The sequence below is a fragment of the Ostrea edulis genome, chromosome 5 (genome assembly GCF_947568905.1).
Source record: "Ostrea edulis chromosome 5, xbOstEdul1.1, whole genome shotgun sequence".
Classification (NCBI taxonomy): Eukaryota; Metazoa; Mollusca; class Bivalvia; order Ostreida; family Ostreidae; genus Ostrea; species Ostrea edulis.
In genome coordinates this window covers 38,826,304-38,838,740 of record NC_079168.1, presented here as the reverse complement: position 1 = coordinate 38,838,740, position 12,437 = coordinate 38,826,304, and the positions used below count along the sequence as shown (strand labels likewise).

The following is a 12,437-nucleotide window of genomic DNA, read 5'->3' as shown; positions in this document are numbered from 1 at the left end:
AGTGAACAAGGTTATCGCCCTTTGAAAATGGAAGCCGTATGAAAGCGTGAAACACCGGCGGGAGATCGTATTTTGTATTCTGGCGTTTTTACAGCCCTGATTTTCGAAAGAAATAAAGAATAATTTATGTAAGGGTTTAATGATATAGAAATGGTATGTTTTAAAACCGTCATTAAAGGAGGAAAGAAAGAAATCACACAATACCTACTCGATGAATGCTGTGGAACCACACGTCACAGGGACACGTTATTTATATTTGTTATATCGAGACGTACTATAACATCACAGTATATCTCTATATGATAAGTGTATGTGACAACTCCCTGTGGTGAAACTGAGATAACACTCGGATTATGATTTTTTTTAAAAAAGAAAAATGATATTTAATGATAATGCAGACAGCAAAACTCTTGTTTGTTTTGGTTTTTTTTTTTGTTTTGAAAATTATTTTTGCAATGTCTCTTTATATTCTTTTTAATAATTGCATATCATTTATGAATGTGAATGAATTTAATGTGTGGACTTAAAAACAAATTTACATGAAGGATGTACAGCATATTTGCACATTGTTCATGAAAGTATATAAGGTGTCTTGGTCTCGTTTAAATGTACTAAAAGTTATTATTTCATGATTCATTTCTGGGGAAAATTATTAAAAGTCTATGATGTATACCACACAGGGAAGGAAAGATTGATGGATGATTGAAATATCACTGTCAATTCTAATCGGAGTGTAGCAAAAGAAAATTTCATAATTTCTACTCGCCTAATCTGTTATTAAGGTTGATCATACAGTCATAGGTTTTTGCAAAAATCTTTATCAAATTAATTTGTGCATGATGGAAATTCCACCTTAGATATAATGTATATTAAATTCTACCTTAGATTATAATGTATATTAAATTCTACCTTTAGATTATAATGTATTATATATTAAATTCTACCTTTAGATTATGGTACCATAGAGAGTTGTAAGAGCAGCAGAATGACGTCTATTATAAAACTACAGCCATTTTCTGGTGCTCACAATGAGTCGCCACCATGCTACATGCTGCAGGTGGATGAGTTTCGATTCTTGCTGGACTGTGGCTGGGACGAGGATTTCAGTATGGAGTTCATCAAAGAGATTAAAAGGTCAGCAACTCATTTGTGCATCTATTCCTTTTTAATACAATGTTAAAATTTTTTGAATTGGTCATTATGGTGCTCTCTATTTGGACAGTCTGTTTTCTTTTATGTTTATTATCACATGCTTTATATGCTCTCAAGGACCCAGAATTATTTATTGTATTATTGAGACTGTCGGTTGCTGTAATATACACATAATGGCATAACATTTTTTTTTCAAGTAAAATATAATGATTATTTGTATTCATGATATTTTACAGACATGCACATCAGGTAGATGCTATACTGCTGACCTACCCAGATCATATACACTTGGGTGCTCTCCCTTACTTAGTGGGAAAAGGAATACTGAACTGCCCTATATATGCCACCATTCCTGTGTATAAAATGGGACAGATGTTTATGTATGATTTGTATCAGGTAAGTACAAAGAGAATGATGTCAGAGTTAGTGAAAACTGCTGGTCCAAAGGTTTTGGTTACCAAAAATTCCTATGGACTGGTAGAAATTGATGGTAAATTGGAGGGGTAAATTAATCAGATATCCAGTATGCAAGAATTCGATTTTGAAAACGCTGCAATACCATAGGTTGTTTTGTATGATAATTAAGTCTAAATAATTTGATCTGTTAATTGGTTACAAAATGGTAGATTATTGTAATAAGAATAAGTACTATCATTATTGAATTCTATATAGAAAATTATATATGTATATGATGAAAATGTAAGTGTTAAGAAAAGATTAGTTGATGACAGATAAATTTTAGTTGTTAAAATGAAAATGTGTTTTGAAATCTTCATGATCCTCTTTAGCACATGTACGATACTTACTGGTTTATTTATTACGTAGTCTCGATACTTACTATTTTATTTATTACATAGTCTCGCCACAACACTGAAGATTTCGATGTGTTCACCCTTGATGATGTTGATGTTGCTTTCGATAAAATAGTGCAGTTAAAATACTCACAGACCGTAAATTTAAAAGGTATGAATATATACAGAGTTAAGCATTCCTATTTTCACTTAGGTTGCTCAGTTTTGATAACTTATCTTCTATAGAATTTTATTTTAAACTTTTGAAGTGCTTGTACACAAAGGAAGAAATGATTAAATGTAAAATTTATTGGCTTGTCAGGCTGTGTGTGGACATTGTTCTAAATACAGAATGGTACTTTTTAGGAAAGGGACATGGAATACAGATAACACCGTTACCAGCCGGTCACATGTTGGGAGGGACCATCTGGAAAATAATTAAAGACGGAGAGGAAGAGATCGTGTACGCTGTGGATTACAATCACAAGAAAGAAAGGTAGAAATCTTGTGTGCGGTAAAGCACATTTATAGCAAGCTGTGGTCAGAATTACTTCAGAAATAAAGTTCTTGTTTTCATGGATGTTGCAGGGTAGGATAACCTCCGAGGTCAAGAAATGTTGTTTTGAAATATAATTTTGTATTGCAAACAACACTTCGACATTTAGGAGGTTATTCCACATCATCCATGAAAACAAGAACTTTTATTATTTCAATTCTAATACGGCTCAGAAATATACAGCCGATTGTTTTACTATACAGCTACGAATTAGGTCACTCTGTGATGTCATTGCAGTTTTCGAAATGAATTAGGCTTTAATATATGTTTTTTGCTGATGAAAAAGGTGAGATGGTAGGGTATACTAAATCTCTTTTGAAAAATATTCCAAGCATTTAGCTAGATGTTGACATGTCATGTTAACTGCTTTGAATACACAGTCCAAGAAAACTACACATACGTGGAAGAGGGTTAACTTGTCTTTGCATTGACATGTTTGTTTACATGTGTATCAATCTCAGAATGCAGACAATTCATTTATATTGTTCCTCAGTTATATATAAATTTGTTTTGCAAAATATATTGATTAATTTTTTGTGATTATAAAATTGAATTATCAGTCATCGATTTTATTGTTGAATTAGCGAAATGCAAAATGCAACTGAGATGTGTGTCATCAGTTATTACGTAGAACTTGGGTATATTACAGACTAATGGCCGTGGCATTCCTTTGAAATTTGCAATAACCGTGGTAGAATTTTGCCTTTAGAACAGCAAACAAATGAGAGATGAAGAGCCGTAGCAGAAGTTTGTGAACTCTGAAGGCTCTTGTTGAATATCATAGAATTTTTCTATCCATCTATGAAGTCATATCCTTAATGAAATAAAACTCACTAAACCGTGGCAAATGGTTTTCATGTTTTTAACCTGGAATTTAGATATAACCATGTCCATTATAAACAGGTTGTATTTTATCAATTTCTCACTTTTCTTGTTTATTTTTATAGAAAAATTTCACAATTGGGTTTGAAAGAATTGTAACTTATTGCTAATGAGAGTAATCTCCCTTCATATAAATTTCATAGTATTTTTCTATCCATCTATGAAGTCATATCCTTAATGAAATAAAACTCACTAAACCGTGGCAAATGGTTTTCATGTTTTTAACCTGGAATTTAGATATAACCATGTCCATTATAAACAGGCTGTATTTTATCAATTTCTCACTTTTCTTGTTTATTTTTATAGAAAAATTTCACAATTGGGTTTGAAAGAATTGTAACTTATTGCTAATCAGAGTAATCTCCCTTCATATAAATTTTATGCTGACAATGATAATTATGCTTTTCTTTTAGACATTTGAATGGGTGTGTGTTGGAGAATCTTTCAAGACCATCTTTAATGATCACTGATGCTTTCAATGCTACATATGTCCAATCTCGACGAAGAGCTCGGGATGAACAGTTACTGAGTAAGGATTCAAAAGGGGGGGGGGGGGGGGGGGGGGGGGGGGGGGGGGGGGCATGATCAAGAAAAGTTTTCAGTGTTATTCAGACATGTTATATTTATTATTGTATATTTATATATGCACTAGCCACAATCAAAGTTTTAGACTGAAACTTTGAAGTTTAGTTGTGCACATGAGAATATCAATTGTGCCTATCTTGCTATGAGTGGTATTTGAAGAATTTTTTTGGTAAAAAATTCTGCCATAAGGCCAATTTTTTTTTTAAATTGGTTTACGGATTTCAAAATTTTCAAATCCGTTTGAAGGAGGTAAAAAAAAAAAATTTAAAAAAATGACAATATGTTAAGTAATAAAAATGAACTTGATTTGAGGTCAATGTTTTATCATCAACTTTAATATTCTTTCACAGTCAACTTCAGACAGTGGTATATAGTGACTATTGTGCACCTTGTCAATAATGCTGTTTCCTTCAAAAATATTATTTTTTTCTTTCTATCATTATCAAATGTCCATTGTTTACTGTTTAGTTATGTAAATCCCAAAATAAAAGAACCACATCGTTTTTCCATTCAAAAGATGGCATCCATGACGTATATAGGGATGCACTAATCACCTGAAGTACTGAAATCCTGACTGACCTTGCCAAATATATATTTTGTCTAAAAATTTACTTTTTAGTTTTAAAGTCTTATTTATGAAGTCAAGTAAAGTTATAAATAAAATTCATGAACCCTATAAACATTTATTCAAAAATTCTGAATTTTATATAGGTCAGATGAATTCATTGTTAAATGGTAGTCAACAAATTTTATACAATGAATGAATTCAATAATGTTAAATATGTTTTCAACATCCTTCCATATATATAGAATTACACATATTAATTATTTCTTTAAAATTCATTAATAAGAATTTAAAAGTGTATCCTCCACAAAATGTATGCATGGTAAGGTCAGGTAGGGTTATACTTGTTTTAGGTGATTAGTGCAACCCAACATACGTCATGGATGCCATCTGAAAACAAGTGTTTGTTTTTATTTTGGGATTTACATATCTAAGCAGTATGCAATGCATAACTAATGCTAATCAGAAGTTAGTTTCATAAACAGATAACTTATTGGAAGCAAAAAGCATTGTTACTAAGGTGCAGAATAATTGTTAGCACCGGCTGAAGTTGACTGATATTCCACATATGACACATGAATATTATGGACTGTCCTGAGATTTCGACGGAGGCGTCTGTCCAAATATCCAGTCCAGTGGAATCTATTTCTTTTTTTTTCTTTCTTTCTTTTTTTTGTGTGAAAAGGAAATATTACGGTGTTGGAAATATAAAAAGGAGTGAAAAACCATTTTATTTTTTTTCCAACATCCCAAAAAATCAGTGCAGCGGATCCGTAAACCAACTCAATAAAAATAAAAGGCCTAAGTAATTTTTCTTGCACATACTCATGTATTTTTTTCAACTGACTGAATTTATGACATGCACAGTCTATGTTTAACATAATAAAGATTTCAATAATCATTAATCAGAATGTAAAAAGTTAAGATACATTTAAAAAGAAAACAAAATCATTTGTGTTTTCATTAACAGCGACAATTCTGCAGACAATGAGGAATGATGGGAATGTTTTAGTTGCCGTGGATACTGCTGGTAGAATGCTGGAGCTGGCTCAACTGTTGGTAAGACACTGGGATATAAATGATGGGTCCAAAGACACTGGGATATAAAAGATGGGTCCAAAGACACTGGGATATAAAAGATGGGTCCAAAGACACTAGAATATAAATGATGGGTCCAAAGACACTGGGATATAAATGATGGGTCCAAGAGACACTGGGATATAAATGATGGGTCCAGAGGCACTAGGATATAAAAGATGGGTCCAAAGACACTGGGATATAAATGATGGGTCCAAAGACACTGGGATATAAATGATGGGTCCAAAGACACTGGGGTATAAATGATGGGTCCAAAGACACTAGAATATAAATGATGGGTCCAAAGACACTGGGATATAAATAATGGGTCCAAAGACACTGGGATATAAATGATGGGTCCAAAAGACACTGGGATATAAATGATGGGTCCAAAGGCACTGGGATATAAATGATGAGTCCAAAGGCACTAGAATATAAATGATGGGTCCAAAGATACTGGGATATAAATGATGGGTCCAAAATAGAAATCTTAGAGAGCACTTGTGATTAATGTAAACATTGAAGGCAGTCATGTGAAAACATACATCTTCGTAACACCTACTAATGTAAACAATAACAGAATTACAAATTTAGTAAAGTACTGTAGTATTATTGGGAGTGTTAAATCACTGAGAGAGGTATGTCATGATCATCGGATGAAATGTGGTGTTGGTTAAGTTTGATGTAAGTTTGTGTATAATTTCAAGATGTGCTTCTATATTCTTTATATATATCATGTAACACATTACTACTTTTCAGGGGCGTTGAAATTAAAGGGTGTGTGTGAATTGTTTTTTTGTGCAGTCTGAAATGATGCACTATCAGATGTAGTGATGATTTGGAGCGAAATTTTAGTTGATTACCAAGTGATCAGTTAATATACATAATTATTTTTAGCCCTGCTTTAGAAATATTTTTTATGATCATTGTGGACTACAGTTCCTTTATTTGATTTTAAAAGCTTTTATTGAAAACTCACTTATAAGTTATTACTGTTGAATACATGAACTTTTTAATTGTAGGACCAGATGTGGAGAAATTCGGAATCGGGTCTGTCACCGTATTCCCTCGCCTTGCTCAATAATGTCAGCTTTAACGTGGTGGAGTTTGCTAAATCTCAGGTTCTGTTCCATTTATAATGATGAGTATACAGTAAAACATGGTTACAGTGAACACGCTTATATTGAATTTGTGCTTACAGCGAAATTATTTTCACTTCCATAGTTTAAAAACATTTTATGAACTTAATGGATGTAGCAAATTACTTTTATAATAAAATTGTGCTTACAATGAAGTGATTTTCATTCCTTTTGTTCATAAACATTTTATGAACTTACTGGATATAGCGATTTACTTTTATAACGAATCTAAATTGTTCATCCCCAGCACTTCACGATAAGTGTGTTTTGCTGTACATTTAATACTCAAATGAAACATACGTCTTGTTATTTTCAAAGATGCATGATTTTGTTGTATATTTAATCACCTTTTGTTAAGTGGAGTATTGTAGATTGTTATGTTTCATCATGTTAAGTGTAGTATTGTAGATTGTTATGTTTCATCATGTTAAGTGAAGTATTGTAGATTGTTATGTAATATGTTTCATCATGTTAAGTGGAGTATTGTAGATTGTTATGTTTCATCATGTTAAGTGGAGTATTGTAGATTGTTATGTTTTATCATGTTAAGTGAAGTATTGTAGATTGTTATGTTTCATCATGTTAAGTGAAGTATTGTAGATTGTTATGTAATATGTTTCATCATGTTAAGTGAAGTATTGTAGATTGTTATGCTTCATCATGTTAAGTGAAGTATTGTAGATTGTTATGTTTCATCATGTTAAGTGTAGTATTGTAGATTGTTATGTAATATGTTTCATCATGTTAAGTGAAGTATTGTAGATTGTTATGTTTCATCATGTTAAGTGAAGTATTGTAGATTGTTATGCTTCATCATCTTAAGTGAAGTATTGTAGATTGTTATGTAATATGTTTCATCATGTTAAGTGAAGTATTGTAGATTGTTATGTTTCATCATGTTAAGTGAAGTATTGTAGATTGTTATGTAATATGTTTCATCATGTTAAGTGAAGTATTGTAGATTGTTATAGCTTGTTCTTTGATCTTCAGGTAGAGTGGATGAGTGATAAAATCATGAGGTCATTTGAGGAGGCGCGAAACAACCCCTTCCACTTCAAACATGTCAAGCTGTGTCACAACTTAGCTGAGCTGGCACGGATCCCTGAGCCCAAGGTCTGTACATAGTTACTAACTTGTCTGAAAAATTAAAGAGTACAAAGAAGGAAACCAACCCTTTCATTCAGCAATTTCATTCATTGTCATGTAGATTGGTATTTCATTCATAAAATGTGTGTGTGTGAAGTTTATTTCATGAGGACATGAATGATACAGAATGTGTTTTGGAATTGCTGTAATTCTCGTACTTACAACCAGTAAGAGTGATAAAATGGTAAGAACTAACAAACTGACTTTAGGTGAGAGAGAATTAATTATTCCCCCATACTGACATTTCCAAGTCGAGTCCTGCAGTGGTGGCTGTAGGTTTTCTCTCGTTAATTATGTCTGTTGAATGATGTGATCTTTGGCAATTGTCTTGCAAAGGAAGTGTCCAAAAAGAAGGACAATATAATAAGTATTGATTTTATCAAGGCTCAGGGTTTTTGGTCATGCTGCCTTAGGATGAAATTGGTGTTAAATTGAAGTACATTTGTAAAAGATGAATTGATAAATTGTCTCTGCAGTTGAAGATTTGCCCAATTTATCTGGCAGAAAATTGGCTTACATAAACTGATGACCAGAGCATTGCAAAAAAACCCAACCCAGAATCCTTGATTTATTGCTTTCTGTTTCTTGCAGGTGCTTTTACGAAAAGTGAAACAACTCTCAATAAATCTGCTCTTGACTTGATTACTGTTGCAATAGTAATGAAGTTTAGAACAAATTATTTGTGCTTAATATATATTGTTTCGGTCAGTGGTTCAAGTCTTGCCTTGTCCATTGCTGCTGCATTTTGAGGCTGAGGCTGTAGTTTTCACTGACTCTGTTGTTGGTGTTTCGTGCAGAAATATGTTGTATTTTAAATGTTGAACACCTGGAAAAAAGTCCCATTTTAATTTCTTACTCCTATACATGTTAAACCTCTTGATTTCATGGGAGACTCCTGCTAACGAGCTTAACCACCCATTAAGTCTGTTGCTTCTGGTTAGTTAGGTGAGGTGATTATTGCAATTGGTAGTTGTCTGTCCTATGTTAACATTTGAACCTGATCAATTTATTCTGTCTAAATACATGGCCATTTTTCATGAAATTTGGTATGGAACCTCTCAAGAGTACAGGGAACAAAACAAAATTAGAATTTTGTGGACACTGCATCCCTGGGGCTGAAGGGATCAGTCAAAACCATGGAAAGTTATGCTATCTTTTAAATCTCTACTCAAGGACATCAAGCAGACAAAGCGTGTGTGTAGTCATGATCAGCAAGGATATCTCTACCAGAAATGTGAAATTTATGTCCCAGAATTAGGGGTTCTGGTGCTAGGGTGCGACTTTACAAAGCCTTTTCCAAAATTGGGAAATTCATGGGTACAGGGTCAAGGGTTCTGGTGCAAAGGGGGGGGGGGGGTGTTCTAAAAATCTTTAAAAATTAGGCAGTTTGAAATTTGTCCTTTACTTGCAAGGATAGCTCTACCAGAAAATTCATGGCCCTAGAATTAAGGGTTCTGGTGCCAGGGTGGGGCATTATGGCACACACAGTAAAATTGCATTCTTTTAATATTTTTTAACCCTGCACACCTTGAAGAAAAAATATATGTATCATATGGTAACCGTTATGGAGAACATGGATCCATTTACTGAATGTGTGAAATTCATGACGTTTGGGTCAGTAGAAAAAGTCTAGGTTGAGGCCCAAATGGGTACATAATATGAATTTGATATCTTCTTCATTATGTCTATGTATTGTGAAGTAAAACTGTATACATGTTTATAAAAGTCGTATAGTTGTCTACCAAAATTGTGAAATTCCCTACCCCTGGAGCAGGGGTTCAGGCTTTAAGGTGGGGGGCATAATGGGAATATAGTGAAAATGCATTTAAAAATTGTCTTCTGTACTCCAGCTTCTGTGAGTTGTGAATGAATACTTTATGCATGAAGAGCAATTAGCCCTGTTTCCAAATTGTGCTGTTCCCTATCTCTGCAGGGTTCTGGAGGAGATTAATGTGTTACGATTCACTTTATCTCGCTAATCATACCGATTCACTTTATCTCGCTAATCATACCGTTTACTTTAGTGCATTGTGACAAAATACTGTATGTGTGGATATGAAGATTGCGATATTCATGGCCCCTGAGGCTTCAGGGAGCAGTAACCATAAAGTGAAAATACTGCATATCACTTTTTAAAAAAAAATGCTCTTTTACTTGTGGATATTGCAAAAAGCTAAGAATGCTTACATTTTGAAAAAAGAAAGATTAGGTATTTCACACTTTGTTTGATTGTACTGTACTGGACTTACTGTACTGTGTATTGACGAGTTGTTGCATGGTACTCGGGTGATGGATAATGTCCTGGCCTCTTGTTTGAATTTCGCTGATATTTTTTGTCTTCATTGGGTTATGCAAAGAACCTGTTTTTTAAATGCAGGAGTTCCATTATCTAAAAATCTACATTGTAACTTGTTATGACGAGAAATATCTTTTAGGGAGAGAAGAAATGGGTTCAAGAAATTTCATCGAGAGAAACACTAGTTCAGTGAGCAATTTTACTAGTTCATTGAGTGATGTATAGGGAATGCTGGATTTTCTAATCCAAATATTTATGTTGAGATTTTAATTAACTGATCATATGAATTCAAGTAAAATGGCCAAACATTCAAACCATCCATTTGGGTAATGGCCCTTTGCTGTGTCAACGACTTCGCTTTTTGATTTAGCAGATTTAATGATTTCCTAAACATGCAGTGAGAATGTTTTTAGTATTCTGACAAATTTTCAAGATAGAAATAGCAAAAATTTTTTTTGTCCTATTTTGTATTTGAGTGCTGGGTCTTGCATTGAAATTAGAGAGAATTAATGATTAAATTTGTCTATATTGACTTTGCCCTTTTTTCCCATGTATGGGATAGGGAGGGGCGGGGGGTATAGATAGATTGAAGTTAGGTCATCGCACAATCTCCTTCTAAATGAATGTTGAGTGATATCTCCCTCGAAGTAATTCTTGGAGGTTAAAATCTTATGTTATGTATTGGAAAATGAATTCGTAGCAATGGTCATATCGCTAATTGGCATATAAAGAAAATAAAAGAAACAAAAAAAATTTCAATTCATTTTTTCCCTGATAAATGATAATTTTGATTGAAGAGTTTGTGAACCTAAAAAAAATGTTGGCCTTAAAGAAGTATGGAGGACAGGTGATTTATGCAAGTTCTATCAATGAAATTATTGAAATTTTTCCTCTCTTGGTTTTGCTGAAGTCTGGAAATCAAATTTGGTAGTTAATGATCCCCAACATTTTTATGTAGAAGTCAATATTATTCATAATTGTCGATTCTGCAGTGGCCATTATGAGGAATATTCAGTAAAACTTTACCAGTCTTGTGTCATGTTTCCAAATCAATTTTGGAATTAGTCCAGATTTTGAATGTGTGATTTCTCATCTGAATATGATACCCGTACTTAATCTTCAAAAGTTAGTAAATGATGATTTTCATGGGTTGATTATAGTGATTTGGTAATGGTAGTTTTATGATCGTTTACTCAGAAAATCAATACAGTTGTCTGACATGTGTTTATGAATTGATGTTTTCCAAAAACAGATTTGATAGTCAGGGTACCTGGTGATTCAATCAAATATTCATGCTGTCACAATGCCATGCCATTCTTCAACATGCTATAATCCCGTGGGGATCTGGGTTTTGAATAGGTCCTCAATACCCCTTGCCTGTCGTAAGGGCGACTAAATGGGGCGGTCCTTCAGATGAGACCGCAAAACCTGAGGTTCCTTGTCACAGCAGGTGTGGCACGAAAAAGATCCCTCCCTGCTCAAAGACCGTAAGAGCTGAGCATAGGCCTAAATTTTGCAGCCCTTCACCAGCAGTCGTAATGTCTCCATATGAGTGAAAGATTCTCTAGTGGGACTTTAAACAATGTATAATCAATCAATCAATCAATCAACATGCTATAGTATGTGCTAAGATCTTTGTGAGGTTTTTGATCTGACTTTTCATCAGTTACTGCTATACTTTGATAATTAGTATATGAATTGGTTTTGACAACACCTTTCAATGATACCAAATTTTCTGACCTTGTTATTATTAAAATGCTTGTGACCTTGACTTTGACCTTTTAATAATAAGCAGAAAAAGTTGTTTTAGTTTGTTTCTTACAGGATGTGGCCTTGATATTAAAAATGTTGATGTTGAATTCTGCTATATCACTATAAGTGCTTAACTTTAAGAACACACAACTCTTCTGGAAAAATATTCAAATTCACAACTTGTTAAATAACTCTTCATCAACTTTTTCTTTTTAGTAAAAACACATGGCCATCCAGCATTTGCATTTGTTTACCTCAAACACAAGTAGGTGCTTGGAATTCAGATTGTAGTCTAATAACCCCCCCCCCCCCCCCCCCCCCCCATGTATAAATACTGTGTGACAAAGATTCAACATGTACGTATATCTTCTTTTTTCTTGAGAAAATTACTGGTGTACAACCTACATATATATCAGTTTCACTGCTTCTCTTCTATTGAGCTCTGGTGTCTCAATACTTCTCCTCTGGTGAGCTCTGGTGTCTCAATACTTCTCCT

General features: G+C 33.5%; 1 protein-coding gene across 1 annotated transcript in view; it reads left to right on the top strand.

The window, feature by feature from the left end:
- The first annotated feature begins 9 nt into the window (after nucleotides 1-9).
- Nucleotides 10-12,437, top strand: part of LOC125650225 (cleavage and polyadenylation specificity factor subunit 2-like) — a 118,476-nt gene continuing 106,048 nt past the window's right edge. The window contains exons 1-9 of the mRNA XM_048878340.2: nucleotides 10-128; nucleotides 951-1,134; nucleotides 1,389-1,548; nucleotides 2,010-2,115; nucleotides 2,310-2,439; nucleotides 3,795-3,910; nucleotides 5,502-5,590; nucleotides 6,631-6,729; nucleotides 7,738-7,860. Of these exons, the coding sequence (XP_048734297.1) occupies nucleotides 986-1,134; nucleotides 1,389-1,548; nucleotides 2,010-2,115; nucleotides 2,310-2,439; nucleotides 3,795-3,910; nucleotides 5,502-5,590; nucleotides 6,631-6,729; nucleotides 7,738-7,860 (972 nt within the window). The 5' untranslated portion in view covers nucleotides 10-128; nucleotides 951-985. The remainder of the gene's footprint in view (nucleotides 129-950; nucleotides 1,135-1,388; nucleotides 1,549-2,009; nucleotides 2,116-2,309; nucleotides 2,440-3,794; nucleotides 3,911-5,501; nucleotides 5,591-6,630; nucleotides 6,730-7,737; nucleotides 7,861-12,437) is intronic.